Below are 26,244 nucleotides of genomic sequence, written 5' to 3' on the forward strand. Positions count from 1 at the left end.
CAGTTTGGAGAAGGCACCCTTCCAATATCAGGGACCTGGAACAGTTTGCCAAAGAAGAATGGTGTAAAATTCCAGCAGAGCATTGTAAGAAACTCATTGATGGTTACCGGAAGCAGTTGGTCGCTGTTATTTTGGCTAAAGGTTGTGCAACCAAGTATTAGGCTGAGGGTGCCAATACTTTTGTCTGGCCCATTTTTGGAGTTGTGTGTGAAATGATCAATGTTTTGCTTCATTCTCTTTTGTGCTTTTTCATTTAAGACAAATTAAATGAAGATAATACCAAAGAATTTGTGATTGCAATCATTTTCAGGAAGAAACTGAGTATTATCTGACAGAATTGCAGGGGTGTCAATACTTTTGGCCACAACTGTATGTGCATACGGAGTATTTGAGGATGTTTTGGGCAAGGAACTGAGCGGCAACTTTACAAATCCTCCTGAAAAACATGGAGGTTCTGCTCCACAAAGACTCAGTGTGCACAGAGCCTTAATGAAACTTTGCCCACAATTCAGCAATCTGATCAGCACCTCCTCCCTTCTAACATCCCATCTGCAGAGCAGATACCATTTTTGACATGACAGGTTCCCTTCAAAAAGTATCTACAACCCACAACAAAAACAAAAAACATTTCTGTGTCATATCCTGTAGGGCTGTGGTTACGGGTGGGGTGTGTGGAAGGGGTAAAACCGGGGTCTAGTCTAACAGCCATTAAAACAAAACTCCTCCAAAAAAGGTAATGGAACAAAAATGAACGTGCTGTAGAAAATAAAATAAATGCAAAGTGGACATAAATAATTTTGCATACAACCATTAGCAGTAGATTAACAGTCTTTTTTTTATTTTATGGGAAACCACTGTGACGTATTAGTTGACCATTGGTATGCTGCTTTAAAGTAAGAAATAGCTATTCAATCAATATAAACCACATTTTGGGAATGATTTTATATGGATGAATAGAAAACTGTGCCGGGGGTTTGAATATCCTTTGAAGCAGTGCAAAAAATTGTATTTTCGGACAAAAAATCCAAAAATCTTCGTAAGAAATATCACTGCTTGGCTTTTACAACTCCTTGTCATCCGTGGTTACAAATTGGAATCAAAGCTTTTGTTGTCTCAACCTGCTGTCATATCTCTCACATGCATGTCTGTATGCATGCAGGTATGTATGACTATGGGATCAGTAGCCAGGTTTGTCTATAGCCATGGAGAACACATGGCCAATTAAGCAAGAGAAAAATTGGTTACATTGGTGAACATTCTTACATGGGGCAGAAGCCTCAAAACGCACAAAGCATAAGATTGAAGTCTAGGCCAGAAGATAAGAAGATTAATTTTAATAAGTCTTGAAAGTCAACTTTACGATGGTAAACCATAAACAAAATTGTAATTAAGAACCATTAGCCCTTATGATCATTGCAGTCCTCGTCCTTCCGTTATTTTGCACTGCCGCTATGTTTGCTGGGGTAGCAAAGACAGAATCTTTTGGCTGAGAGCTGCGTTGTGTTGCTTTAGATATTCAATTGTGTCTCCCTGCTTTTCAATCACATCTTCTAGGCTGGAGCGTTCCCTATAGAATATAAAAAGCGATATACTGTAGATAAAGGACATAAAATCACAAGAAATACACTATAGTACATAATGTACCTTTAGAAGGACGTACCAAATTTAATATCTTGCACTTACTAAATTTAAACCAGAATACCGTAGAATAAAATAAAAGATGGCGCCCGGACAGTATTGCATTTCAACTTTACCAAGGGTCCTTGAAACTCTTGAGGAAGCCAAAAGAGCAAAACTATTCAGAGGACGGAGCACAGATTATATTCTGCAAATCTGGCAAGTTGGAATTCTGCACAATAACAAATTTGGAAATTTCCCTTTAGATCCTGTTCACAGATTGTTTTCTTTCCATGTTTTGTCATCTCCAGAGTAGACAACCCGTTAATAAAGCATCCCAGGAGATCTGTGCTTCTATGTGTGAAAAAATGTAAAGCGCTGCGGAATATGTTAGCGCTATATAAAAATAAAGATTACTATGTATATAAAAAAAAAAATAAAGATTATTATTCACTTCCATAATGCTTGTAACTATGCCGGTGTGGGAAATTAAGGTCTTTTGTCCACTTAGAGTGCTGGGCAGCCATCATGATCTAATACTATGGGCATGACCAGTAGGCAGTAAAGCTGGCATGGTGCACTACATATTTGTAAGACTAGCACCTTATACTAGCCTTATCAGTGTGCATGTGTAATCCTGAGCAAATCCTCTTCTCCCCCATGGATGGTTGGTGTTCATCAGTACTCTGCATTTGTGATGCCTCCGCCTTTTATCATGGGGTCCAGCTCCATCCGGCAGTGTATTCGTGTTGTGACCCTGTTGAAATCTGTAGCCCAACTTCGAGAAAGTGCAGTTCTAACAACGCCACATGCAGCTCTTGAGCAGCCATCTAGGCTGAGTTCCAGCGCTGACTGGTCCACTCTTCATTGGATGACACCTGGATCAGCGTGTGGCATGTGGAGGACAACCATAGAGGAGTAGACATGCATGAAGTTATGTGCTTCAACCATAGCTCTTGGAAATAGTGGGGTTCAGACCTCCGTTTCTTCCCATTTGTAAAGGTGCCAATTTCCACAAGGACATTTCTGTTAAGGTATTTAGAAGCCCTGTAACATGGCATTCGTTTAAGAATGAAAAATGTGCTGACATGCTTCCTTTAACTGCTCCTGACTTGTACCAACTGCTTGGGATTCAGCATGCCATTTGACCTCTTTGTATTGCACACAATGCAGAAAAAAAAATCCTGAAGCAGTTGGAAGGCTTTGTGACAGACCTATATGTTGTGACTAGACTTTTATGGCCAATCTGAGATTTCATCAATTCCCTTTGGTGACCTCTGTGTTTTGATGGCCATTACTGTGAACAAGGAATGCAGCACGGCACTCAGTATCGTTTCCTTGCAAGAGTTTGAGAACAGTGGGAAAGTTACTGGCATAATTTTGCAATTTATATAAAGAGATGACAAGTGTAGTGTCCATTGTAGCGGTCATCTCTACTATACAACAGCAGGAAAAACACACATACATATACCGCAAACAGCACAACTGTTAGCCAGAGGTCCTGAGCTGCAGCACCAAACAACCCATGGATAACAGTAGTGCCGTTTCTGGAAATAAGAAGCCATGTTTTTCCGAGGTCAATTCACACATCTGCATTTCATACATTGTGCACAAGCAAAACGATATTCAAACTGGTCACAGGGCTCTTAAGAGCTTTAGGCCATGTTCACACAGTGCGTTTTTTACCGCGGAACCGCGGCGGTTTTGCCGCTGCGGTTCCGCAGCTGTTTTCCATGCAGGGTACAGTACACTGTACCCTATGGAAAACAGGACACACTGTGCACATGGTCCGGAAATTGTAAAAAAAAAGACGCGCTGAATAGCTCCCGGAAAAAAGAAGGAGCATGTCAATTCTTTTTCCGGAGCCGCAGCGGTTCTGCACCCATAGACCTCCATTGTGAGGTCCAAACCGCAGTAAAACCCGCAGATCAAAAATATATCTGCGGGTTTTACTGCGGTTTGATGTGCAGAACCGCTGCAGCAGGAAGTGCGGGGAGCGGGCGGAAGTGCGTGGGCGGAGTGTGGCTGCCCCCCCCCGTGTTCCGATCCCGCCCCCCCGTGCTCCGATGCCCCCCCCCAGTGCTCCGATGCCCCCCCCCCAGCCCTAATCTCCCCCCCTTATACTCACCCGGCGTCCCGGTGTCCGTCCGGCCGTCTTCTCCCTGGGCGCCGCCATCTTGCAAAATGGCGGGCGCATGCGCAGTGCGCCCGCCGAATCTGCCGGCCGGCAGATTCGTTCCAAAGTGCATTTTGATCACTGAGATACAACCTATCTCAGTGATCAAAATAAAAAAATAGTAAATGACACCCCCCCCTTTGTCACCCCCATAGGTAGGGACAATAAAAAAAATAAAGAATTTTTTTTTTTTTTTTTTCACTAAGGTTAGAATAGGGGTAGGGGTAGGGTTAGGGGTAGGGTTAGGGGTAGGGTTAGGGTTAGGGGTAGGGTTAGGGGTAGGGTTAGGGTTAGGGGTAGGGTTAGGGGTAGGGTTAGGGTATTTTCAGCCATTTTAACCCTAAAAAAATTCCAAGAAAACACACAGACTCTGGCTAGAAAACTGCATCAAAAAAACGCATCAAAAAACGCATCAAAAAACGCATCAAAAACGGACCAAAAAAGGACCAAAAAAAGGACCTGCGTTTTCTGCCAAGAGCTGCAGTTTTTTAAAAAACAGTCAGGAAAAAAAAAGGATGGAAATCCTGAACGTGTGAACATACCCTTATAGAGAAGAATATTCGTTCAGGACAGGAGACCTATGGCGGGGTCAGAAACCACAATATGTACAAGGACCGTAAAATGTGGATGAGTGAAGGAAAAGAAAAACCCAAAAACCAGAAAATATTGAGCAAAGTATGGTCACTGTAGCGATCTTATTCCTGTGACAGTCACAGTACTATGTCCACATCCCACATTTTAAAAACATACCAATAAGGATTGAGCGTGAATGGAGACAGTTTAAAGGAAACCTGTCCGCAGAATACAGCATGCTGTAGGGGCTAAAACAAGGATTTCAGCAATGTCTCTTCTCAAGCTCCTTTTATTTGCTTGCAATGATGGTTTTAGCAGCAGAAGCTGATCATTGCTGGGACACAGCAGCACAGCTTATGCTAGTCCAACACGCCCCTTCTGTGATGGGCAGCCAACTGTCTATGGACATTGTATATACAGAAACTGGTGTGGGGCGGGCGGGGTCAGCTGTGGTGTGGGCGGGGTTAGCTTCTTCAGCTCTGCTTCACTGCAAAATCTAAACACTGTCAGAACTGCTGCACCTGGTAATACAAGTGATGCATCAGCTCAATGTAGGCAAAGAAGCTAAATCACTCAGATGAGGTGGCAAAATCCTGCTGACAATTTCCCTTTAAGAACTGCACTGTAGCATAGGTCTGTGCTATATAACCAAGGCAAAACAAGGAAATAAAACAAGTTACCTAAATCCAATTCCTGGCAAGATGTGACGTTTATATGAATGGATATGCTCCTCTTCAATAATGTCTGGTCTAGGCATGCTTCTATTGAATCTGTGTATTTTCACTGAAAAACAAGGTAAATCCATTATATTCAGTAATGTGGCCTCACCATTGAGACCAGATCTTAGAAATATTGTAAAGATCAGACTTCAACTTTTCATTCATATATAGTGTAATGTAGCCCTTGCTGGATTTATCTATAAGCACGTAACTAAAGATGTGTATACGTCCAAGTGGTCCCTCTTCCCAGAGTGAGTGTATATAGAATATATGATACAATTATACATAATTAGTGCACATATCACACTATGCATATTACACACAATTTAAACACAGTTCACACCGCATTAATGATTAATACCCTTATCGAGCATAACACACAAGGTATTTTTGACTTTCTTAAACTATTTGTGAGGTACAACTAAAATTTTCACTTTTAATCAGCGTTATACAATAGAAACGGACTGTGATATGGGATTCTAAATATACGTTATGCAACATTTTGAGAAATATTAACCCCCAAAATTTTCAGAAACATGTTTTTCAAATCAGAAGTTAAAGCATTTTTAAATGTATGGGGAGGAAAAAACAAAGCAAAAAAATAAAACAAAAAACACACCACCCTCACCCCCACAAACGACATGAACCACATTCAACACACCAGCTTATCCAGCTCATCCAAAAAAAAAAAAAAAAATGGACAACTGTCTCAGAGTAAGCACTAGCCCAGTATTTGATCCCACATGAGGTCCCATTAAACCTCCTTTGTCTTCCTCTGTAATAGTAGCACATTCTGCTGCCATTGTTCATCTGGACCACCTGCTTGTTTAGGAGCAGAATATATGAGTGACCGGTGAGCCCTACAATGACTCTCCCAAAGAAGCACATGAATATCAAACAGCAGGTTGTAAAACAATCAGACAGGCCACCATCAGATCAGATGCTGGTGGTCTCTTTCCACCTCCTCCATTGTACATTACATTTTAGAACATGGGCGTTTAATACTTTGAATGTAGTCAAGAAAGAAAATGGAAATGAAAAAGCCAAAATAATATGGCTCACTAACAGTGGAAAAGCTGTGGGAAGCAGAGGTCAGGAAAGCCTCATTACATGCAGATTCTCCATGGAGTCACAGCAGAAACTTTGCAGAGTGATGTTTGACAGCTGAAGCTTTATGCACCGATACATTGTAGCAGATTATCAGGACATGAGAGAACATATCCAATGCAGGCAATCCTACATCAGCAACATTTCGTTTCAATTTCCTTAAGAAGAAGTTCACATGACAGCATGTTTGGTCCAAGTCTGGTCCATGACAAAAACGGACAGCACTCAGACTAATGTTATTCAATAGAGCAGTGCAGATGAGTCATCTTCGATGATTTTTATTTATTTTATATGCTTGGTAACCTAGAAGGTTTAAGTTACTTTTTGAAAAGACCTTTTACATACAGTACAGACTAAAAGTTTGGACACACCTTCTCATTTAAAGATTTTTCTGCATTTTCATGACTATGAAAAATGTAAATTCACACTGAAGGCATCAAAACTATGAATTAACACATGTGGAATTATATACTTAAAAACTGAAAATATGTCTTATATTCTAGGTTCTTCGGAGTAGACACCTTTTGCTTTGATGACTGCTTTGAACACTCTTGGCATTCTCTTGATGAGCTTCAAGAGGTAGTCACCGGAATTGGTCTTTCAACAATCTTGAAGGAGTTCACAGAGATGCTTAGCACTTGTAGACCCTTTTGCCTTCACTCTGCGGTAGAGGTTAACCCAAACCATCAGGTCATCTGGTGTAGCACCCCATCACTCTCTCTACTTCTTGGTCAAATAGCCCTTACACAGCCTGGAGATGTGTTTGGGGTTATTGTCCTGTTGAAAAATAAATGATGATCCAACTAAATGCAAACCGGATGGAATAGCATGCCACTGCAAGATGCTGTGGTAGCCATGCTGGTTCAATATGCATTCAATTTTGATTAAATCCCCAACAGTGTCACCAGCAAAGCACCCCCACACCATCACACCTCCTCCTCCATGCTTCACGGTGGGAGCCAGGCATGTAGAGTCCATCCGTTCACCTTTTCTGCATCGTACAAAGACACGGTGGTTGGAACCAAAGATCTCAAATTTGGACTCGTCAGACCAAAGCACAGATTTCCACTGGTCTATTGTCCATTCCTTGTGTTCTTTAGCCCAAACAAGACTCTTCTGCTTGTTGCCTATCCTTAGCATTGGTTTCCTAGCAGCTATTTTCCCATCAAGGCCTGCTGCACAAAGTCTCCTCTTAACAGTTGTTGTAGAGATGTGTCTGTTGCTAGAACTCTGTGTGGCATTGACTGGTCTCTAATCTGAGCTGCTGTTAACCTGCGATTTCTGAGGCTGGTGATTCGGATAAACTTATCCTCAGAAGCAGAGGGGACTCTTGGTCTTCCTTTCCTGGGGCGGTCCTCATGTGAGCCAGGTTCTTTGTAGCGCTTGATGGTTTTTGCAAATGCACTTGGGGACACTTTCAAACTTTTCCCAATTTTTCAGACTGACTGACCTTCATTTCTTAAACTAATGATGGCCACTCATTTTTCCTTGCTTAGCTGCTTTTTTCTTGCCATAATACAAATTCTAACAGTCTATTCAGAAAAACTATCAGCTGTGTATCCACCAGACTTCTGCACAACACAACTGATGGTCCCAACCCCATTTATAAAGGCAAGAAATCCCACTTATTAAACCTGACAGGGCACACCTGTGAAGTGAAAACCATTTCCAGTGACTACCTCTTGAAGCTCATCAAGAGAATGCCAAGAGTGTGCAAAGCAGTCATCAAAGCAAAAGGTGGCTACTTTGAAGAACCTAGAAAATAAGACATACTTTCAGTTGTTTCACACTTTTTTTGTTAAGTATATAATTGCACATGTGTTAATTCATAGTTTTGATGCCTTCCGTGTGAATTTACAATTTTCATAGTCATGAAAATACGGAAAAAATCTTTAAATGAGAAGGTGTGTCCAAACCTTTGGTCTGTACTGTATATAGTTTGAGAGGAGTCATTGACTGAAGGACTTATTTTTGCGTAAGAATCAGGTGACATTCAGAGCATTCTGGAAGAATACCATTTTATGTCTGAGGATTAGGATATTTTACAAACTATGTTACTTTAACGGCAAGCCAAGCTCCAAGACCATGAGGAGCAGAAACCGTTCTATAAAGTCTGAACAGTGATTAAGCTTTAGTTACACTAAAACTGGTGACCCGGTTTACGACAGCCATTTTATAGGGCTGTACTTTTCACTCTACAATCACATCTGTACAAACAGTTCATTCATAGGATCTCAAGGCTGTCCAGCATATGGTGGACACAAATGCATCAAAGCCATTGGGAAGAGATTGGCCTCCATGGACTTGTTGATGCTTGGTACCATGTCCCAGTTGACTGAAGGAAGTTAGGCACAAATTAAAACATTGACTTCTAGACGTGCTTGAAAGCAAATTTTTAAGGTGGTACTGAATCAAAGTTTTCGGAATGATATCATAGCCCTTGGCTGAATATTTTAGAAAATTCACTCCAAGTACAGACAAGACTATATAAAGAAGTAATTTATGTCGCCAACGAGATGAAGATGACTAAAAAGGTAGCATCCTGGCTGCTCAATAGTGGGCATATTGTAAGGAGCTGCACTATTATAAAAGGACACAGGTTTAGCCACAGGAGAATTACCAATCAGGACATTGATATTAGGAAAATCAAAGATAAAATAAATGGTGCCCTTACACTCGTCGCTCAGGAAAGCTCATTTCCACGATAAGTTGGCCAGTCTAAGCTGGCTGTCAATCATCTGACGAACCAGTAATAATTAAGCTTGGCTGAAAATAATAGTTCTTGTCAAAATAGCATCATGTGTAAAGAGGACATGTGCTGCGGAGAACAATATTCTATGCACACAATCAAAATGAATGATCTGTGTGTGCATGAAAGTGTGGTCGGCCCGCCTAAACAAGTTATTTAATGACAAACAATGGGCTGCTATGTGGCTGATCAGCGGTTATTTAATGACTGTGGGTCGGACAGTTTAAACGCACCCTAAGGCAACTGTTCCAAGAAATAAGATGGCTAAGACTATACAATCTAAAGGCAACCCCAAAGGATATGAAATAGAGTTTGATTACAAGTACTATCCTATGTTGGTGTTCTCCATTCTGCAGCTCAAGCTACACAAGTAGGCTTAATAAGAACATAAAGTAGGGAATCTTATCTTAAAGCAGGTGTGAAACTCCCATTTTAAAAAGCTTATTTCATTCAAGAACAGTAAGGATTGGATATCAAACTTCAAACGCCTTAAATGACAAAAGCCAACTACTTAGTGAAATGTTTGTCCAATTAAATGGTAAAGGACACTGATCAGAAAAAGGATGATCAATTCTCCTTTTAAATCACTAAGGATGTTAAGAGTGGAAAAAAAAGGTATTGAGTCTTTGAAGTTAGGGATTGTATAGAAAAGAAAACTGCTTTGCTTTGGATGGGTTTTCACTTGCAAAACAAAATACAACCTTCAAAGTCCAAAAACTGAAAAAAACCATGCAAAGAGGATAACATCAAAGTAACCTGCAAAGGCTCAAGGAGAATCTAACACAAACACAAACAAAATTAGATAGAACAATAGGGGTCAAAAACACAAGAGAGATAAGATATTCTCCACTTACAATGTTACAGGAAAGATCTTAGGACATCTAGTAAATATAGGAACAGCACATCAAGCTACAGGCTGCATTGGACTATAAATGGAAATTATTACCTTTCCACTGGATAAGATACATTTTCTGCATGCTTGGGGTCCCACATTTGGGTCCCTCTTTAATTCAGAGAACAGGGTTCTTGCATGCCCTGTTAGAAAGGACATAAAACAGGCCCAGCAGATATATAAACAAGGCCACAAAATGTTTTCGTTCAAGAAAGTTGAAAGTTTATTAAAATTTAAATAGAGTAAAATATTTAAACACATAACAATATAAAAAAATGCCTCCAATCCAAAGTACCGGTACTGCAGGTATATAGCCAATGATGGCATTTAAATAATAATAATAATCTTTATTTCTATAGCGCCAACATATTCCGCAGCGCTTTACAGTTTAACAGTTTCAAACACAAAAGTCATAAGTAACAACGTTAACAATACAATAATTAAAGCAAAATAAGACGCCCCTGCTCGTGAGAGCTTACAATCTACAATGAGGTGGGGGAGATGCAAAGTACAGGTGTGTATTTACAATGATGTATTTACAATCATGGTCCAGCCATCTTCAGGGGTTGGGGAATAGATGGGGGATAGTGAATGGGCTACACACACACACAAACATAACATAACTTTGATTAGTGAACGTGATAGGCGTGATATGCAAATTATGGATGGTCCTAATATCTTGGGGTAGAGCATTCCAGAGGATTGGCGCAGCACGGGAGAAGTCTTGGAGTCGGGAGTGGGAGGTACGGATTAGTGCAGAGGTTAGCCGAAAGTCATTTGCAGAGCGCAGTGGTCTGTTAGGCTGATAGACAGAAATGAGGGAGGAGATGTAAGGGGGTGCCGCACTGTGGAGAGCTTTGTGGGTGAGAACAAGTACTTTGAATTGTATCCTGTAATGAATGGGTAGCCAGTGTAACGACTGGCGAAGAGCGGACGCGTCCGAGTAACGATTAGCCAGATGGACGACCCTGGCTGCTGCATTAAGGATGGACTGGAGAGGGGAAAGTCGAGTGAGGGGGAGGCCAATTAATAGAGCGTTACAGTAGTCCAGGCGGGAGTGGATCAGCATTTAAACAACATATATAGAGACCATTTCTATTACAATCATATGGCTAGTATGTTGTGGCTAGAAAGTATATTTATGGACTGATGGCTGCTGGGGAAAACTCAATATTACGATGTCAATAAAGCTATATGTAAAGAGCTAAAACAAGACCTGTCATTAATGCCCCGTATATACCTAGGCATACAGATTCGATGCTTCCTGTTAGCAGAAATGTAGCTAGATAATAGATAACATAAATCCAATATGTGGCCGGAGCGCCATATATGCACAGACACCCGGACTGTATGCCACCTGCTAGCAGAGTTATAGCATAAGAAAAAAAACCCACAGAGTAGCCTAATCAAACTCCATAATTACCTCTGCACACTCACAGGACCGGTAAGATACCCCCCAGGGGCTCCGGCCACATATTGGATTTATGTTATCTATTATCTAGCTACATTTCTGCTAACAGGAAGCATCGAATCTGTATGCCTAGGTATATACGGGGCATTAATGACAGGTCTTGTTTTAGCTCTTTACATATAGCTTTATTGACATCGTAATATTGAGTTTTCCCCAGCAGCCATCAGTCCATAAATATAATTTCTAGCCACAACATACTAGCCATATGATTGTAATAGAAATGGTCTCTATATATGTTGTTTAAATGCCATCATTGGCTATATACCTGCAACCCTTGCAGTACCGGTACTTTGGATTGGAGGCATTTTGTTATATTGTTATGTGTTTAAATATTTTACTCTATTTAAATGTTAATAAACTTTCAACTTTTTTGAACGAAAACATTCTGTGGCCTTGTTTATATATCTGCTGGGCCTGTTTTATGTACTGATATGGTGAATGTGTTCTAGATTATTCTTTTTCCTTTTGGACTAATATGTATAAACCTGTTAGAAAGGAGCAATATTCTCAGCCATCTCCAGCAGTCCCACAGAGAATACTGAGCAATGGGATGCCTGTAGGATAGTCACTCCATTTAGTCTGATAGGTGATAATTAAACAAAGGGATGGAACGTAAGTACAAGTTATCAAAGTAAAGTCCCTTTCACATGGTAGTATTCTGATTGGTATTTAGCATTTGCACTTGCAAGCCAAAACGAGCAGTGAAACAGAACACCAAAATGTAGAGATCATCAACTCTTCTGTATTACGAACCCCCTCTTGTTTTAGCTTGGAATAGTACACAAAATATTACCATGTCAAAGCAGCCTGAGGCTGGGTTTTGTATATCCGTGAATACGGACTGTGCTGGGATCCATGATCCGGCCTGAACGCAGTCTCCCGACCAGATTTAGGATCCATGACTCCGCCCGACCATAGCCAAGATCCATGACTCCACCTGACCGCAGAGTCCCCAACCAGAGCTAGGATCTACAACCAGGCCCGACAGTGTTCCGATCTGAGCCAACCGCTTTGTATATGCCCATGAAGCAGTTCGCTCTGGACAGGAGACCCAGTGGTCGGGCAGGTCTTACGGTCCAAACAAGAATCCTTGCAATTTTTCCGCATTTTCTATGGCAAAAACAAAACGTACCCCTGGTCAGGAAATTCCCTCTTCTTTGCAAAACTTCTACATTAAAAAGCCGGATTACTCACCGGTAATACTCTTTTAGTGAGTCCACGACAGCACCCTACAGGAGAGAGGGATCCGCCCCACAGGAACAGGAAACCTAAAGAAAGATAAAGGGGGCGGTCCGCCTTTCCTCCTCAGTTTTGATTTCAGAGTACCCGGAGGACCGCCAGTATTAGGCAAAATATCATTATTTAAGTTTAAACTTATTTGCACTATATTTAGTAAGAGGAACTTTTTACTTTATTAGTATATACTATATTAACCTAGGGAGGGATGTAATAGGGTGCTGTCGTGGACTCACTAAAAGAGTATTACCGGTGAGTAATCCGGCTTTTTACCCCTCGCCACTACAGCACCCTACAGGAGATCTTTCAGAGACCATCACCTAGGGGGGAGGACCACCGTGCTGAGGGCAGTCCTGCCAAAGTCTAGGTCAGAAGTAGACGATCGGTCAAGCCTATAGTGGTTATAGAAAGTAGAAAGATCTGACCAAGTTGCCGCCTTACATATGGTTTCTATTGGGACGTCTCCTCTTTCAGCCCAGGAGGATTCCATAGCTCTGGTAGAGTGCGCTGTTATGCCTTCCGGAGGGTTTTCTTTCCTCGCGGAGTAAGCCAGTGTGATAGACTCTCTGATCCACCGGGATAAGGTGCTTTTTGTGACTGCATGACCCTTCTTGTGACCCTGAAAGGATATAAACAGAGCCCTACACTGTCGCCAGCTCCTAGTCCTTTCAATGTATTTTAAAACTACTCTTAATGTCTAGAGTGTGATATTTACATTCCTCAGGAGTGGAAGGGTTACTGAAAAAGGTGGGCAGGACTATTTCTTGTGACCTATGGAATTTCTTCGCTACCTTGGGGAGGTAGGAAGGGTCTGATTTAAGAATCAACTTCTCCTGAAAAGTTAGCAGGAAAGGTGGATCTATAGAAAGAGCTTGGATGTCACCGATTCTCCTAGCTGAAGTCAGTGCTACCAAGAGGACCGTTTTTAGTGATAGGTATTTAATGGATATTGAATCTATTGGTTCAAATGGAGAGTCTGTTAGGGCTTGTAAAACTAAATTTAGATCCCAGGGTGGAATTCTAGGTATATTAACAGGATTTATCCTTTCACAAGCCGTGATAAATCGGGATACCCATTTCCTGCAATATTATGGCCATAGAGGGCTCCTAGTGCTGATACGTGAACTTTAAACGTATTTACAGCTAAACCTAGTTCCCTCCCTTTTTGAAGGAATTCCAATATAGATTGTATTGGAATTTCTGATGTGTTGGGAAATTTATGGAACTGTAGGAATTTTTTCCAAATTTTTGTATAAATTTTTGTGGTAGAACGTTTTCTACTTTGGAGGAGTATGTCAATTAGTCCCTCGGAAAATCCCCTTAGTTTTAGCATCTGCCTCTCAAATTCCAGGCCGTCAGATGGAGATTGTCCACCTGGGGGTGGAGAAACGGACCCTGGAAGAGAAGGTTGGGTGTCAAGGGGAGGACCCAAGGGTCCGAAACCGACATGTCTTGTAGGCATGAGAACCATGGCCTTTTGGGCCAGAATGGTGCCATTAGTATAACTTTCGCTCCATCCTCCCTGATCTTCCGAAAAACCTGTGGTAACAATATTATCGGAGGGAAGGCGTATGCTAGACTGTATTGCCAAGGGGTTTGGAGAGCGTCTAGAATGTCCGGATGATCTGCTAACGATAGGGAGGCAAATTACCGGACTTGCCTGTTTTTTCTCGTGGCGAAGAGGTCTATTTGCGGACAACCCCATAGGGATACTATCCGTTGGAAGATATGATGGTTTAAGCACCACTCTCCCTGCCTTAGGGTATGTCGACTTAAGAAGTCTGCCTGCTGGTTATTTTTCCCCTTTATGTGAACTGCAGTGAGGGATAATAGATGTTTTTCTGCCAAATCCAGAATTTTCCCAGCGGAAGACATCAGAGTCTCTGATTGAGTACCTCCTTGTCTGTTTATATAAGCCACTGTGGTGATGTTGTCGGAGAGGATTCGGACGTCTTTTCCCCGAAGCTGTGGGAGAAAATGACATAAGGCGTATCTTACTGCATTTAGTTCTTTCAGATTAGATGAGTTGTGGCATTCTTCCGTGTCCCATAACCCTTGGCAAAAATCATTTCCCATATGAGCGCCCCATCCATGAGGACTGGCGTCAGTGGTTATAATATGAAATGGTGTTATTACCCATGGAACACCACTCATCAAATGGTTAGAATCCAGCCACCATGTTAAAGATAAAACTTCCTGGGACAATGTTATCTTTGCATTTAAGCTAAGTAGCAGTCTTTCCTCTTGGAGGATTTGGTGCTGCAGTGTCCGGGTATGGTATTGTGCCCATTGGACTGCAGGGATACAGGAAATAAGAGATTCCAGTAATGACATGGCTTTTCTTAGGGTCATGTGAGGATTATTTATTTCTGTTATGACTATGTCTGATGAGTGAGATTTTTACCTGAGGGAGCAGACATTTTTGAGTTATGGAGTCTAGATGGAACCCCAGAAACACTTGGAGTGACAGTGGAGCCAGTCTGGATTTGTAGATATTGATTATCCAACCTAGATCCTGTAGAGATGAAATTGCATGAGCTAAACAGTCAGCACACTGAGAAACTGAATTTCCGATGACTAAAAAGTCATCTAAGTAGGGCACAATTAATGTCTCTTTTTGGCGAAGATAAGCCATCACCTCTAGAATCACTTTGGTGAAAATCCTTGGCGCTGTAGAAAGGCCGAAGGGCATGGCTGCATACTGGAAATGACAAATCTTGCCTTTGATTGCCACTGCTACCCTGAAGAACTTCTGGTATCTGTCATGAATAGGGAGATGGTAATAAGCATCTTTTAGATCAATGCCCCCCATGATACAGTTTGGAAAGAGTAGCTTTATGGTGGATTTTATAGACTCCATTTTAAATGTATTATTTTTAATAAATGAATTAAGCTTTTTGGAGGTTAATGATTGTTCTGAATGAACCATCGGGTTTGGAAATTAAGAATAGAAGAGAATAGAATCCTCTAGCTTCCTGTCCTTTCGGAACGTGGACTAAAACCAGTTTTGATAATGGAGTTTGAATTTCACTCTCAAGGGCCTCTTGTTGTATAGGCGAGCTGAGTGATGTTATAATGTATGATTTGTGGGGAAAGCGAGAGAATTGTAATTTTATTCCATCTCTGATTATATTTAAAATCCACGAACTAGTTGTAATTTTTTCCCACTGGGTGGTGAAAAATTTTAATCTGCCCCCTACTGGAATGGTTATATCCTCAGTATTTGCTTTCCTTTGGGGGGTTGGGTCTTCTGAACATGGTACCTTTTTATCTTCTTTAGGGAACCATGTTGCCGACCTGTCCGTCTGCCTTCTCTTGCCAAATGGCCTTCTCTTAAAGGCTCTCCTATAAAAGGGAATAGAAGTATCAGGAAAAGCTTTTTCCTGTCTTTTGCCTTCTGGAGTATGTCGTCTAAGGTTTTGCCAAAGAGGAACTCACCCTCACATGGGATTGCGCATATCTTAGATTTTGATTGTGCGTCCCCTCTCCAGTTCTTCATCCATAACGCCCGTCTTGCATTGTTTACAAGACCTGCGGATCTAGCCGCTAGGCGGAGAGAATCTGTGGACGCGTCCGCCATAAAGGCTGCTGCACCTCGTATTAAGGGAATAGCAGCTCGTAAATTTTTCCCGTGAAATTTTATTCTCAATACTTTGGTCTAGCTGGTCAATCCAGATGAGCATTGACCTGGCGGTACAAGTGCTCGCTATTGCTGGCTTAAATATGCCTGTAGTTGCATCCCAGGATCTTTTAAGGGACGACTCGGCTTTGCGATCTAGAGGGTCTGAGAGCAATCCCGCGTCTTCAACAGGCAATGTGGACGGCTTAGAGGTAGAGGCAACAGCTGCGTCAACCTTAGGGATTTTGGTCCACGTAAGTAACTCATCGTCACTAAACAGGTATTTTCGTTTTGACGCAGAGGGCAAAAAACTTCTCTGATCTTGTTTCTCCCACTCTCTTTTTATTAATGCTTTCACTGCTGGAATGACTGGAAAGCATTTCCTTTTTCTCTCCGCCAAACCCGCAAACATTATATCCTGCGTGGTTTGTGCGCCCTTTGTCTCCTCACACCCCATAGTGTCTCTTATTGATTTCACTAGATTATCCACACTATCTAAGGGGAAACAGGAACGTCCCTCAATTTCTGAAGATGATGATGATGATGATGAAGAGGCTATAGAGATATCTGAGAGTACAGCTTGTTCACTATCAGAATCTGATGAAGGCGTTGGCCTTTTGGATTTACTTTTTTGTGGTTTATCCTGTGACATAGCCTTTAACTCCTCTCTTATAATGGCGCGTAAGTCCGTAATAGACACCGCTGCTCCTTGTGTGGTTTCTGCTATACAATCTTTGCAGAGTTTTTTGGGGTATGAGTCTGGTAGGGGCTGGCTGCATAAGGCGCATTCCTTATGTTTAGTTTTTTGTCGTTTTTTTGGTCTGATCAAAATAAGACATAGCGAGAGAAGGAGAAAGAGAGAAAGGAGGGGAGACGGCGTCAGCTTAATAGGCAGAGTTATAAACTCACCCAGTGAAGCTTTTTATTACCGGATCAGACGGCCGAGATCCTTTGGATTTATCCACAGTGTCGCTCTTTCGACCGGCATCGGATTATCCTCTGCTGGAGCGGTCCTTGGTGGGAACTGGGTCTCCTGCTGCAGGATCCATGGCACCTGGAGAGGACATCTTGCATCGCAGGTAACAGTGGTTAGCCGGTTTAAATAGAGCGCCATTTTTTTTTTGCGGTACTGCGCATGCGCGAACTTGCGCTTCACCCACCGCTGGTCTCGGCCTGCTTACCCCGGAAGTTTAACATCTACTTCCGGGGTGAACTCACTTATGGCGGTCAGCGCACGCGCGGTGTGGCCTTCCAGCCCCGGACCGCCATGCCGGAAGCTCCTCTCACTCACCCCTTCTGCCAGGAGAGGATTTCCAACGCTGAAGCCGCCGCATAATGCAGATGCCGGGCGGCTTTCTCCGGACCCGGCCATCTGTATGCCTCCCAGATGAGGAGGGAGCCGTCTAACGGAACTCCCCCGACGCTGCTTCCAGGCTGCAGCCCCTGCCGTTCCGAAGAGACTGCACAGGCGGCGTGCATGCCCAGGTACATCTGTAGCTTCCAGAGTCCTGTCGTTCCCGCAGGAACAGGAAACCAAAACTGAGGAGGAAAGGCAGACGGCCCCCCTTTATCTTTCTGTAGGTTTCCTGTTCCTGTGGGGCGGATCCCTCTCTCCTGTAGGGTGCTGTCGTGGCGAGGGGTAAAAGGGCAGTCTCACGAAGATTCCCGCTTTCATGTAGAAATTGGGCCAGAGATCAGCTGGTGGTTACTGATCCGGCTTCTAAAAATCTTAAGCTTTCAGTTATTTTATTTCTATGGGAAAAGTAGACATTTACCTGCCAAACAGAGATGTCTAAAAGTACCGTTACACTAAACGATTTACCAACGATCACGACCAGCGATACGACCTGGCCGTGATCGTTGGTAAGTCGTTGTGTGGTCGCTGGGGAGCTGTCACACAGACAGCTCTCTCCAGCGACCAACGATCAGGGGAACGACTTCAGCATCGTTGAAACTGTTTTCAACGATGCCGAAGTCCTCGGGTAACCAGGGTAAACATCGGGTTACTAAGTGCAGGGCCGCACTTAGTAATCCGATATTTACCCTGGTTACCATTGTAAAAGTTAAAAAAAATAAAAAAAAAAATAAAAAATATTACATACTTACATTCCGATGTCTGTCACGTCCCCCGCCGTCAGCTTCCCTGCACTGACTGTCAGCGCCGCCGGCCGTACAGCAGAGCACAGCGGTGACGTCACCGCTGTGCTCTGCTTTATGGCCGGCGCTAACAGTCAGTGCAGGGAAGCGGACGGCGGGGGACATGACAAATCAGAATGTAAGTATGTAGTGTTTTTTTTTTTTTTTTTACCTTTACGATGGTAACCAGGGTAAATATCGGGTTACTAAGCGCGGCCCTGCACTTAGTAACCCGATGTTTACCCTGGTTACAAGTGAACACATCGCTGGATCGGCGTCACACACGCCGATCCAGCGATGACAGCGGGTGATCAGCGACCAAAAAAAGGTCCTGATCATTCCCCACGACCAACGATCTCCCAGCAGGGGCCTGATCGTTGGTCGCTGTCACACATAAGGAGATCGTTAGCGAGATCGTTGCTACGTCACAAAAAAGCGTGACGTTGCAACGATATCGTTAACGATATCGTTATGTGTGAAGGTACCTTAAGGCTGCTTTCACACATCAGTCAGGGTTTTCCCATAAACAAAAGTTCATTTTAATCAATAGATCTTGGACTAAAATTTTCAACAATTGGATGTGTTTAAAATGTTCCTGTGCTGAGATAATCTTATAAATGTGCCCCTGCTGTGTACGGTGTAATGGCCGTGTCTGACCGTGCAGGGACATGGTCTGATCATACCACAGCTCCCGGGCAGGGGAGGAAGCAGAAGAGTATACAGACATTACAGCACGGGATCACAACTGATTCTATTTGTGAGGTAAAATGTTTCCCTGTTTTTTTGTGGTTGTTTTTCTTTAAAATAATGTTTTTACTCCAAAGAAAGAATAGCCTGTGATCCTGTGCTGTCCTGTCTGTATAGTCTTACTCCCCTCCCTGCCCAGGAGCTCTGGTATGATCAGACCAGCCATTACACAGTACACAGCAGGGACACATGTATAAGATTATCTCATTACAGGAACATTATAAACACATCCAATTGTTGAAAATTTTAGTCCAAGATCTATTGATTAAAATGAACTTGTTTTTTTTTTTTTTTTGGGTGGGGAGAGGGGGTTTAATTTCCATGTAAAAACACAAAAGAGGACACTAAACTAAATGAGGGCAAAAGAGGTGGCCAAAATTATATGTGGGTCACTATATAGAAAAGGCGACAATATACTGTATTTGGCCCATAATGGAGGGGCATTTAAACATATGCCGTTACAATGCGGAGCATTAACAAAGCTCCTTTGTGGCCTCAAATTAAAAGATTACCGTATATACTCAAGTATAAGCCGACCCGAGTATAAGCCGACCCCCCTAATTTTGCCACAAAAAACTGGGAAAACTTAATGACTCGAGTATAAGTCTAGTGTGGGAAATGCAGCAGTTACTGGTAAATGTCAAAAATAAAAATAGATACCAATAAAAGTAAAATTAATTGAGACATCAGTAGGTTAAGTGTTTTTGAATATCCATATTGAATCAGGAGCCCCATATAATGCTCAATAAAGTTTATGATGAGCCCCATAAGATGCTCCATATTAAAACATGCCCCAAATAATGCTGCACAAATGCGGATTATGTCCTATAAGATGCTCCATACAGACATTTGCCCCATATAATGCTGCACAAAAGTTGATTATGCCCCATAAGATGCTCCATGTAGACATTTGCCCCATATGCTGTGATAAAAAAAAAAAAAAAATTCATATATACTCACCTCTCGTCGCTCAGGCCCCTGGCACTTGCTATATTCACCTGCCGACCGCCGCTGTGTCTTCCCCGTCCTCTGCACTGACTGTTCAGGCAGAGGGCGGCGCGCCCTAATCGCATCATCGCGCCCTCCGACCTGTGCGTCAGTGCAGAGGACGGGGAAGACGCAGCGGCGGCGGAACGGGGAGCAGGTGAATATTGCGCACTGCGTTATACGCACTTGCTCCTGGTGCGGTCCCTGGTTCCCCGGCAGCTTCTTCCTGTAGTGAGAGGACACATGGTACCGCTCATTACAGTAATGAATATACGGCTCCACCCCTATGGGAGTGGGGGCCCATATTCATTACCATGTGACCGCTCACTACAGGAAGAAGCTGCCGGCTCCGGGGAATCAGGGACCGCGCCAGGAGCAGGTGAGTATTACTACACAGCTGTTGCTCCACTTCCCTGCCGACCCCTGGGTATGACTCGAGTATAAGCCGAGAGAGGCAATTTCAGCCTTAAAAAAATAAATAAATTAATTAAAAAAAAATAACATGGGCTGAAATTCTCGGCTCATACTCGAGTATATACGGTACTTTAATACATTTTTACTTAAACTATTTGGTTTGATACATTTTAACAATTGCCTATGTATAAACACAAATGGCGACGACATTACAGATTAAAAACTGATCTTTTTATTTCCTTGTGTGAACCCAGTCAAAAAAACAAACAAACAAAAAACTGCACTTAACAGGCATCTGCATATAGCTGTATATAACTTGGCTTATACAAGTGGATATACTCACTCAAGACATGTATGAAAGCATAAAAAGCTGATGGACTACTGAAGAAATACATTCCTGGAATTTAATCAAAAAGTCAAAGACTTCTTCTGCCACTGCATACACCTTAAATTTAGGAAAATCTATATTTAGCGAACTAGCCAATGTGAGTCTCTTTAGAAAGCCGCTAATTCCTACCTTGGCAGGTATAGGACTCTATGAACTTTAAAGGTTACACTTGTTTATTAAGTTTATTGTGTTTGTACTATTATGTATAAATCTATGTAATGGTTTATAAAATCAAATAAGCAATAAAAGTGATCTGATATGATTAAAAAAAGGAAAGCAGCCTAAAGTGCTAAAGTGTGCAAAGGAAACATGTCCCTGGATCTGTCACCACTTGGTGCAAGGCTTGCTTGGGGGCCATATGAATGAGCCTGAGGGACACACACTTAGCAGGTAATAGTAGAAATCTCCATCTCTACAGATAACAGCCATGAGAGGGCATAAACCTACATCAAAGAAACAATGATCAGGGAGGAAACACTTCTCATTCCTAGAATAGTAAAGGAGGCCAAGGCTCTGTTGAAGAAAAAAAAAAAAAAAAAATGAATAAAGAAAAGAGGGGGGAGAGGGGCACGGAGCAGATTTGGCCCATTTCACAACATTTTGTTAATGCCCCCTTCCTCCAGGTTTCAGTCTTGTACGGATCCAATGGACACATTCTTCCTGCATTCCTCTCATGCCCGTTCCTGGATATTTGAGTTACAAGCAAACATTGAAACTTGAAATGACCCACTTTCAATTGTTAACATTTCCTGTTTTCTTTAACACCCCCCACCCCAAACTAAAAGACAAAACCCAAAAACAGAAGAGGGCAGATGTCAGTGCTCACTTGTGAGCCGATCTACAGTAAAAGAATTCCACCGCTTGTCTGTGGCGGATGTGCTCACCTGCATACATCAGGAGGAATATCACAGATAGGATCAACTCCAGTATAAGGACGCTCAGGATCAGATAGAGGGGGAGATTTTTTAAACCAAAAGAGTCCTGGACAGAGATTATCAGGAGTACAGCCGCATTTCCTAACAGAAAGGAACAGAAAGAAGGTAAGAACAATGCTCCAGGGAAAAAGGGAGACAAAAACCATCATCAGCTCATTGACTTTCAAAAACAGACGTCATATTTCATTCATGGCTGCAAAGTCCATTTGGACCATGTTAAGAATCAAGCATTTATTTGATCTAATCCATGGCTAGATCTTAATAGTGTCGTGTAGAGTGAGCCCTCCTCTCTCCTCCTGTACCAGTCACTGACTCTGTTTGTTCAAGATTATTGTACTTCATTATGTATACACCTTTTCACATATAAAGTGCCATGGAATAATAATTAAAATTTTATCTTCCTTTAGGACAAATCACATATGCAATTTTTTTTTTAATCCAAAGTCAGAAATTGATTCAAAAGAGTTAGAAAATATAAAAGGAAAAAGACCCAAGGCCCATTTACACTGCACGATTATGGTGAACGAGCATTCCCAGGCATGACTGTTCCACGGGAACTGTGGAGTCTGAAGGTCGTTCGGATCACTTTTTCAGGTTTGTTTCACTGCTTTACCAACCTACATCTAGTTCATACAGTCTTGATATCAGATTCTTTCATGAAAACTTCTCTATGGGAAATATGGACGCATACCTCCCTACTTGAAGGACAGAATGAGGGCAAAGTATGTGGCACGTTACACTGCAAATGTTGACTACGCCCATGGCCACACCCCAATCCACGTTGATTTGACATCTCCTCCTGCCAGGGCAGAAAGAAATGACAGAGGGGTTGTAGCAGTGAGGGACACTCAGACCCCCTGAGATTGCAGGGCATAGACCCACATCAGTGCTCCCTGGCGGGTGGACAGGAGGCAGAGAATCTCATACCACCCGGCATGCCTTTTGACTACCCAGGGCTGGCACAACGTCATCTGTGCATCCTGCTCATCTCTATAGATTTATGTTCATTCACTCACAGTCTGAGTCACCAGAACGTTCTCCTCATTCTGCATCTTCACTATATAACATCTTGCTTTGTGTGTCTGTTAAGCCAAGTTCACACACACCATGAATGCAGGCGTCAGAACAAACCTATGCAATAGCAATCTTCTCTGGTTATTGCCTTACTGCTACATTTTTTTTCTTTTCCCTATTTGATGTGTTATTGGTGGGGGAGGGAAAAAAAAAGAAAGTATACAGACATTGCAGCATAGGGTCGCAAATGATTCTCTCTTTGAAATAAAACATTGTTTTAAAAACAGGCAGGGAAATGTCCAGGAGCTGTAGTATGATCAGACCATGTCCCTGTACAGTCAGGCACAGCCATTAGGCCTCCTTTACACGTCCCGGTGATTGCTGTGCTGGAAAAACAAAGTACTGGTGAGACCCGTGTCAACATGCCATCCGTGTGCTGTCCGTATCCGAATGTATGTGTGCTGTCAGTGTGACAAGAATGAAATGCAGAATTTTAATATTAAAGACTACTTTCACCCTTGCTCCATCAGGTTGTGTAAGAAACGTACGCCGGGGCTTTTGGACTACATTTCACATGAGTCTTACATTATGTAATATATTGGTTGGCCATTTTATAACACGCAAGTCTTTCAATAAAATTGAGTAATCGTGCAGTAAATAAATATTATGTTATACCAAAATTTGGGTTCCCTTACATAAATTTTGAATGATCTTTGGACTGTCTTTCAACAGTAATTATGTAATTAAAGGGAACCTGTCCCCCCCAAAATCGAAGGTGAGCTAAGCCCACCGGCATCAGGGGCTTATCTACAGTATTCTGTAATGCTATAGATAAGCCTCCAATGTATCCTGAAAGATGAAAAAAAAGAGGTTATATTATACTCACCCAGGGGCGGTCACGGTTCTGTTCTGGTCTGATGGGCGTTGCGGTCCGGTCCAGGGCCTCCCATCTTCTTACAATGACGTCCTCTTCTTGTCTTCAGGCTGCAAGAAGAGGACGTCATCGTAAGAAGATGGGAGGCCCCGGACCAGACCATGACGCCCATCGGACCAGAACAGAACCGGGACCGCCCCTGGGTGAGTATAATATAACCTCTTTTTTCAATCTTTCAGGATACATCGGGGGCTTATCTATAGCATTACAGAATGCTGTAGATAAGCCCCTGATGCCGGTGGCCTTAGCTCACCTTCGATTTTTGGGGTGACAGGTTCCCTATAATAAAGCCCTGGATTTCGTGGTTTACCATTGTATTACTCGGATTGCCACGTTTTATTTATTCTTTAAAAAAAAAAAAATTGACCGACTGTAAATCATTCCACAGTATTCTGTGTTGATGTTTATAGTTCAGCAGTATCTCTAGAGGTTCAGATTTGGGATCTTTATGTTGGTCATCAGACTTCTATGTGGAGCCTGTAAAACGCATGGGGGGTGGGAAGCCATTTTTAAAGCACAGAACCAAAATCTTCTGTAGTAAATGCAAATTCACGCCTGCACCAAAAATGCATAAATGGGTGAAAATGCATAAAAGAAACAAACGTGCAATAATCAGAGAAGATAAGATTATTAAAAATTGACTATCGGTTTAAGAGAAAAAAACATTAATCTCACCATTTACCGATCCTCATAGATTATGTGATTGCTGTGTTGTGCCAGTCATTATGATTACAGAAACACCAAATATATGTCTGTTATTTGCCAATTTGTGAGGTTTTTTTGTTTTGTTTAAAAAGTGCATTAAAAGTGACATTGTTTTTAATTTTTTAGTAATTTGATAGAAAGAAAATAAAACCTCTAGTAAGTACAACGCATCTGTAGCCAGTGGCTCAATCGCTTTAATTCCAGTGTGCAATAATAAGGCTGTGGGTTCGATTCCCAGGGAGACTTCTAAAAATAACATGTTTTTTTTTTGTTTGTTTGTTTTTAAGTTTATAGAGACCCAGTTAATATACAGGTGTATTTCTATGTACCTGTATAATCTGCTTCTGGATTCACTGCCTGCAGTACAGCTCAAGATTACCAAATTCTATCTACATCATGGCGTGCTGCGGCTCATAGCTAGAGCTGCTGTCTGCAAACGTGAAGTCACGAGCTGGATATTCAGGGAGATCCGAGAAGGCAATTTAATATATGACCAGCAGAGATGCGGCCCTGTCCCCCGAGGAGGAGCTATGATGAAGATGTTGGATAGCAGAGGAGTATTAGAAGTCAGAATAAAGCCCCGAAATGCTGTGACGGTGGGACTGAGCTCTCTAATCTGGACAGTCCTGCTGAATCCGGGACGTTGGTATCTATGTATACGAGTTGACAAACCTTAAACAATTACTGACCCAGTCCATCATCACCTGTGTGTACACTCTTCGGGTACTCTAATCAACCCCTACAATCTTGTTGGCGTCACATCTTTACATTTCCAGGTATTGGAACTAAAGCGGACATCCAAACTAACAACCACTTCAACAAGTTTGCTTGAAGCACCATGTCCATAATTATCAGCTGCCAACATAATCCAAAACGGTCCACCATATTCCAGTGATACTAGTTTGGCAGCTTTTTCACCCACATCTTCCAGACTGGTTTCCTCCATCAGCAAATACTGCCAGATTGGAGCTTACCGGAGCTTCACTAGAAGATCAAGATTACGTTGGGGTCACTGAAGTGGAAGTCCATAATGAAGTGAGAAATCACTCCCAGATATCCATTTTGTCCCCTTTTGAACCCAGTATAAAGCCCCCGTCACATATAGCGAGATCGCTAGCGAGATCGCTGCTGAGTCACAAGTTTTGTGACGCAACAGCGACCTCAGTAGCGATCTCGCTATGTGTGACACGTAGCAGCGACCAGGCCCCTGCTGTGAGATCGCGGGTCGTGTCGGAATGGCCTGGACCGTTTTTTGATCGTTGAGGTCCCGCTGGGTAGCACACATCGCTGTGTGTGACACCTTACCAACGACCTCGTTGACATGACGTCCCATTGAATCGTCATGAAATAGCATCGTTCTACAGGTCGCTACATCGCTGCTGCGTCGTTGGGGAGATCTCACTGTTTGACACCTCACCAGCGACCACATAGCGACGCAGCAACGATCCCTGACAGGTCGTATCGTTGTCGGGATCGCTTAAGCGTCGCTATGTGTGATGGGGCCTTAACACTACAATAAATACTAAATGAGGTAAAGTTGATAGTTTACATGCTGCTGCAGCCACAGAATGCACCTGGTAGCATAAATTGCTTCAATAAACACCGCTTCCCCAGCAACTAGAAGGTGCCACATTGGTGAAGCCAAACTCCGACATCATTGTTGCATGTACAGGTAGCATAGAACACGTAAGAAATATAATCTATGGTGCAATTCACATGTTCCGATTTTTTTTTTCACGGACCGTGTGTCCGTACAAAACCCACGGAGACATGTCAGTTTGCTCTGGCATCATGGATGAAAAGTACTAATGAAAAACACCAATGT

General features: G+C 42.5%; 1 protein-coding gene across 1 annotated transcript in view; it reads right to left on the reverse strand.

The window, feature by feature from the left end:
• Window positions 1–843: 843 nt before the first annotated feature.
• Window positions 844–26,244, reverse strand: part of TMEM192 (transmembrane protein 192) — a 126,662-nt gene continuing 101,261 nt past the window's right edge. Inside the window, exons 4-6 of the mRNA XM_069744183.1 lie at window positions 21,716–21,847; window positions 5,047–5,149; window positions 844–1,567 (exon numbers count right to left, since the gene is read on the reverse strand). Coding sequence (XP_069600284.1) covers window positions 1,450–1,567; window positions 5,047–5,149; window positions 21,716–21,847 — 353 coding nt within the window. The 3' untranslated portion in view covers window positions 844–1,449. The remainder of the gene's footprint in view (window positions 1,568–5,046; window positions 5,150–21,715; window positions 21,848–26,244) is intronic.

The sequence above is a fragment of the Ranitomeya imitator genome, chromosome 1 (assembly GCF_032444005.1).
Source record: "Ranitomeya imitator isolate aRanImi1 chromosome 1, aRanImi1.pri, whole genome shotgun sequence".
NCBI classification, from domain to species: domain Eukaryota; kingdom Metazoa; phylum Chordata; class Amphibia; order Anura; family Dendrobatidae; genus Ranitomeya; species Ranitomeya imitator.